This window comes from Aedes albopictus, chromosome 1 (assembly GCF_035046485.1).
Source record: "Aedes albopictus strain Foshan chromosome 1, AalbF5, whole genome shotgun sequence".
Lineage (NCBI taxonomy): Eukaryota > Metazoa > Arthropoda > Insecta > Diptera > Culicidae > Aedes > Aedes albopictus.
This window is the reverse complement of record NC_085136.1, coordinates 87,649,656-87,656,045: the sequence shown is the minus strand read 5'-3', so window position 1 is coordinate 87,656,045 and position 6,390 is coordinate 87,649,656. Positions and strand designations below refer to the sequence as shown.

The following is a 6,390-nucleotide window of genomic DNA, read 5'->3' as shown; positions in this document are numbered from 1 at the left end:
GCCGGTCTAGCGAACACGGAGTCGTGGGTTCGAATCCCAACAGAACGCGATTTTTTTCACAAATTTGATCTCTCAATTTGTCAATTAGCATCATTTCGTGCCTTCTAACTACAAGTTTTTTCAGTATGTTTCAGACATACCAGCAAATCTGGTAAAATACCAGTATAGGGCAATATGTATCATTGTACCCTTAAACTCTACTAAAGCTGAGAAGTTGGCTCAGTCTCAGTTCGTAAATCAGATTGTTTTACCTCATTTTCCGAAAAGAAATCTAAAGATGAAATAAAAAGAATCAATTTGAAAAAAAAACAGAGATCTCCTGATTTCGTATTTCAGTCACCTGAAAAATCAATGCTTCTCATTCCATTACTTCAAAATACTCTCCTTTCACACCAGTTTTGGCCTCTTGTCAATGACGCCCACTGCTTTAACATTCGATTCCAAGATTTCAGCTTGATACTCACCGTGAGTCAACCTTGCATACGTATTTTTATAAAACCCCACATTGCAACATTGGTCTACAACATCAACTCTGATTTGCATGCTGGTGCGGTGACTACACCCCCTCCTCGATACGGAAATAAACCAGAATTGAAGCTTTTTTTAGTCCCTGCTGAACCGATCACACGCAACATGCTGGGCCGAAGAATTTCATTAAAACAAATGCTTTACGATTAATATCGTTTTTCCAACCGTGTGACACTCCCACACAGCGCAGGGACGGCTAGGTTCGGAAACATGAATCGATGATCTAATCTGGTGCTGCGTACGTTGCGTTGTTGCATCGAAGAAAGTTTCTTTCCCAATGACAGTGAAAACCGAAGACACTTTGCAAGGGGAGAAACAGTGGAAAGATGGGAAAATAGTCGGTGCTCAAATAAATTGGCGGTGTTTATGAGGGGACTTAGACCTCAATTCCGGGATTAGTGCGGGAATCGATGATGACGGAGATAGCTTACGTAGGTTCCGAGGAAAACGACTACCTAATGGGACGTCGGTGGGAGAGGAATGCCAAAATTTCGCATAAAGATTGCCTACAGGTCAGTCATCATGATATTACCTGCCGCATTGCAAAGTTAATTGGGCGAAAACATCAAAGAAACGACAACGCATTGTTACATTAAGTTCATTGAAACTGTGTTCGCTTTATTCATTCGTTAAACGGTGAATCTACTCTGAAAATGAAAAACGTTTAAATTGCCAAAATGCCTACCTTGGATGACGCACACCACTAGGGGGAACCGGAGTCAATTGAATTCGTGAGGTTGTCGCTAACAGAAAAGAACATAGGATGGTGCATTACATCCAACCGCCAATCGTCTTTCCGGTTATTTTCGATTTGCCTTTGTCGGAGAAGGTCGGCGTCGACGGTGCGTGGGCTGGGGAACTTGGGGCTGGAGGCTCCAGCCGAGACGGAGTTGGGGACCGTGAGCGTGAACGGGAAGTATCGGACTTGGACGAGCCGGACGGCGAAAGGGTTTCCTTCCGAATGCTGCTTTCCGGACTCAGGGTTGATTCCTTGACCTTAATCGAACCAGCAGTGCTCACCTCGGCGCTGCTTGGTTTTCCACTGTCCGTTTTCTTGTCCAACGGTGGACTAACGCTTGGGACGGGAGTATCCGGACGTTTTGGAATACTGTCTTCACGCCTGGGCGTAGGACAGCGATCACCATTTTCACTCAAAACATCCTCGGGATCTTCCAGGATCGGTGAACGTACACGCACCTTACTCATGTCGATCCGAATGTCTTCCTTGTCCTCTTTGAAGGCCGTGCTGATCGTTTCTTCCGGAGGATCTACCGTCACTGCAGCGGGAGTTGGCGCCGACTCCTTGAGTGGAATCTCCGTTTCCTTAACCGGAGACTTCTTTTCTGTTTTGTCATCCGCGTCAATGCTCTGAAACGACAGAATTTTAGAATAAACAGTGCACACTGACCTCGCCCCGAAACCAACTAACATTGATCTTATCCTTCAGCTCCACAAGCTTCTTCAGCGAACTCCGCGTCGTGGATCCCCTGCGTTCGTTTTCAAACGTTGCCGCATCCGCCTCGTCCTCCTTGCCGATGTCCTTTTTCAACTTGGACGTCATGAACTTGACGTAGGCGACCCGCGTCACCGGAGTCACCTCCGACAGTTTCGGGTTGAACTCCACCAGATTGTCGGTGTTCATGTCCAAGCCCTGGTGGGATCCTTCGACGATCTGTTTGCGCAAGCTCATCCTGCTGCGGCGCATGATCGCCTCCGTTGAGTTACCGATCGGATCGCGGACCGTGGTGTTCTTGCGGACCAGAGCGTTCCAGTCCTCAGGCTTCCTGCAAAAAAGATCAACAAGCACTCAGACACCTATTATTATATTCTGTCAGAAGTAGTCTACTTCTTCTTGGCGCTGGTACGGCTACCGATGGCTTTGGCGATGGTGCTGAACACGTCCGCCGCCGGTTTGTCCTTTGCGTCCTTGAACGTCTCGTTGAGGATGCCCTCGACGAAACCGATCTGGAAGTCCTTGAGGATGCGTCGTTCCATAACGCGACCCTTCTTGCCGGCAACTGTTATGTTTGGAGAATAAAAAAAAAATGAAGAAAAATGATTGGTAGGCTGAAGCAAGATCTTTCACAAACAAAATTTGGATGTCTCTTCCATCTGTACCTATGAAATTCTGAACACTTCTTTTCCAAAAGTTCTTCATACATACTGAACTAGTAAAGAACAAATAATCAAGCTGTTACCAAAAAGAATTCCAGGAAGACATTCTTCTTAGTTTTTTGGGGCAATCCTACAAAAAATTCGTGATTCTTTTTAGAAATTTTCACTGAAGACTCCTGGACAGTTCCTTTTAAGGTAGAAACAAGCCTGCCTAAGACTAAAAATCTCAAAAAAAAGAATAAATTATATTAATCATAACATTTTTTTTACCAAATGTGGGGCTGTCCATAAACCACGTGGTCATTTTTTTGGGACTTTTCAACCCCCCCCCCCCCCCGCGTGGTCATTAGTCCATACAAAAATTTTTATTTGTCCATACAAAATGGTCATTGGCCGAACCCCCCCCCCCCCCTCATGACCACGTGGTTTATGGACAGCCCCTGTTAGTAACTTTTGGGAAGACTCTTTGAAATCAGTTGTTCTCCTCTAAAGAAGTGCCCTAGATTTGGGACAGGCAATCTTGAACGAACTTTTGAATTACATTTTTAAACTTTTTAAGGGTAGCATTTGCAAAATATTGTTAAAAGGTGTGTGGAATTCTTTTCAAAAACGTTTTCTAGAGCACTTTTGGGGGACTGGTTTTCGGGAGGTGTCAGAAGGGCTTCGGAAGGTATCAGAGGCGTTTCACGAAGGTTTCAGAGGGATTTTATTGTATTGATGTTTCTTGACAGGTTTCATAGGGTTTTCCGAAGGTGTCAAAGGATTTCAAGGATCGCTCAGGATGGTTGCGATGATGTTTCGGAGACTTCTGGGGAGTTTCAGGTGATTTCAGAGCATTCTGAGGATTTATAGGGAATTTCGAACAGATTTCAGGCGGGTTTCATGGGCGTTTGTGGGATTTTATGGTGGCTTCAGGGGGACTGAGGGAGCTTTATGGTGTTCCATAGATTTTCAGGGGGTTTCAGGAGTTTCAGCCTTCCTTTTGCATCACGTTGGGAGCAGCTCGATGACGCAATGTGCGGGTTGCGTCAAAAAATACCCTAATGCCATCGTGTACTAGTCTACGACACGGAGGTGGGTCGGAAGTGCTTTCACATAACCTCAGGAGTCCCGCAAGGTTCCATCCTGGGTCCGGTGTTATGGAATGTCATGTACGACGAGGTGTTGAGGTTAGAGTATCCAGTGGGAGTGGTGATTGTCGGATTTGCCGACGACATTACGCTCGAAGTCTACGGTGAAACGATCGAGGAGGTAAAGTTGACTACCAACCACTCGATCAAGGTTGTGGAGGCGTGGATGCGGTCCAGGAAACTGGAGCTGGCTCACCACAAGACAGAGGTGACGGTTGTTAACAACCTGAAGTCGGAGCAGCAGACGGAGATCAGTGTAGGAGAGTGTACTATCCTGTCAAAGCGCTCCGTCAAACACTTGGGCGTGATGATCGACGATAAGCTTACCTTCGGTAGCCACGTCGATTATGCCTGTAAAAGAGCCTCCACAGCTATTGCGGCACTGTCCCGGATGATGTCCAATAGCTCTGCGGTGTACGCCAGTAAGCGCAAGCTTCTGGCTAGTGTTGCTACGTCCATACTTAGGTATGGCGGCCCGGCGTGGGGCACCGCGCTAAGTACTAAATCCTACCGACGGAAGCTGGAAAGTACTTACAGGCTTATGTGCCTGAGGGTTGCGAGCGCGTACCGTACCGTGTCACACGACGCTCTCTGCGTCATTACTGGTATGGTGCCTATCAGCATTCTTATCAGTGAGGACATGGAGTGCTTCGAAATGCGCGGCACAAGAGGCATACGCAGGACTGCCAGGATGGCCTCTATGGTCAAATGGCAGCGCGCGTGGGACAGTTCCACCAAAGGTTGATACCGAGGGTAGATAGTTGGATTAATAGGCGCCATGGGGAAGTTACATTCCACCTGACACAGGTCCTTACAGGTCATGGTTGCTTCCGACAGTATCTACACCGTTTCGGGCATGCGGATTCTCCCGAATGCCCAGTGTGCAATGGTTTAGAGGAAACGGCGGAACACGTTTTGTTCGTGTGCCCGCGTTTTCGCACAATGCGTGACCGCATGCTTGCCACATGCGGAGAGGACACAACTCCGCACAACTTGGTCCAGAGGATGTGTAGGGATGAGTTTGGCTGGAACGCCGTTTCAACGGCTATCACCCATATCGAGTGGCTAGTCCAGATGCAGTACAAGAGGTGGTCCAGGGGTTCGGAGTCGGCTTCGTAGGTCATACCGGTGCCCTGCGGTCGAGATCGACCCCTACAACGATTAAGTGGCCGCGAAGAGGAAGTCCCGGTAGCGGTGCTGTCGTGGCGTCGGTCTACTGGGTTGAATCCGAGCCCGCGGTTGGAAAGGGGTCCCCGGCAAGGGTCGGGGTAGGTGAGATCCTGCTGTCCTTGCCATTCTTCGACTTAAGAGACCCTCTATATATATTTCCATTCCATTAATTGCTCTTACATTCCTAAAATGCTCTTCAACTCTCTTTCTACCTTTATTAAAAAATCAGACTCCATATCTTAAACCCCCTTGAAACTCTATTTGATCTCTCCTCTTGAGCCCTTCAGATGAACCCTCGGGGAAGTCTATTCTCCTACCTTTCTCCTTCTTAACTCTCCTTGTACATTAGCGTAATTTTTGATCCAAACCGTACATTACGTCAGCGTGCTGTTCCCAACGTGATGCATTAGGTGGGTTAATATACTCCTTCAATTCAGTGCCATGGACTGGGGATGCATAAATTAAAAATGGCATTAAAAGAGGGAAGTTTGTGCAGTTAATTTAGGGCTTTGACAAGGAGAATTAGTTTGCGAGAACAGGTCTTGCTGCTAGGCATTTGAAATGGCGCCAAGGTACTTCCAGAATGATCCCAAAACGAGGGTTCCAAAGGGATTGAGAGGCGTTTCAGGAGATTTCAGGAGCCTTTCAGGAGGTTTCGTTGGTGTATCAATCGGATTATGGAGAATTCAGGGCCGTTTCGATGATACTACAGTGGTTTCAGAGATGTTTCTAGAAGTTTCAAGGGCGATATATTCAAGGCATTTAAAAAACATTTCAGGCAGCTCCAGGTGGTTTCAGGGCTATTTGATAGTTTTTCAGGGTCCTTTCAGGAGGTTTCTGGAACCTTTGAAAGGCATTCCAAAGGGTTTCAGGACATTTCAAGGGTTTCAGTGACATTATGGAGGTTTCAGGTTGACAGGACAACAATACATTTCAGAAGTGCTCCAAGAGGTTTTCAGGGTCATTTCTGGGGAATTTGAAGGTGTTTCAGGGGCATTTAGGCAAATGGCCTATGAAACGCTCCTGATACCCCCGAGAACCTCCTCAAACCCCATCAGGTTCCCTGAAACACCTCTGAAAACCCTGGGATGTCCTGAATCGCCCCTGAGACTCCGTGAAACGTCCTTTACACCTTCAAGTACTCCTTGAAACAACCCTGCACCACACCTGAGACTTGAAGCGCTCCAGAGACCCAATGGAACCGCTTTGAAACCCCATGAAGCTTCCTGGAACGCTCCTGAGACTTCCAGGTACGCAGCCAAGGGCTGAAAGTCTCTATAATAAAGCAAAGTCAATCAATCAGCTTCCAGGTACTCCTCTGAAACCTTCTAGGAACACTTGGAACGCTTATTGAACCTCCCAAACCCCCCATAGGAACGCCTGAAACCCCTTATAATGCACCTGGAATCCCCTTGAAGCGCCCCTGAAGCCTCTTTGGAAACCCCCT

The 6,390-nt window shown here is 47.3% G+C and overlaps 1 protein-coding gene across 1 annotated transcript in view; it reads right to left on the bottom strand.

Moving 5' to 3' along the window:
* Positions 1-1,115: 1,115 nt before the first annotated feature.
* LOC115254485 (transient receptor potential protein-like) overlaps positions 1,116-6,390 on the bottom strand; it is a 70,176-nt gene continuing 64,901 nt past the window's right edge. Inside the window, exons 13-15 of the mRNA XM_029852035.2 lie at positions 2,375-2,546; positions 1,958-2,312; positions 1,116-1,896 (exon numbers count right to left, since the gene is read on the bottom strand). Coding sequence (XP_029707895.2) covers positions 1,300-1,896; positions 1,958-2,312; positions 2,375-2,546 — 1,124 coding nt within the window. The 3' untranslated portion in view covers positions 1,116-1,299. The remainder of the gene's footprint in view (positions 1,897-1,957; positions 2,313-2,374; positions 2,547-6,390) is intronic.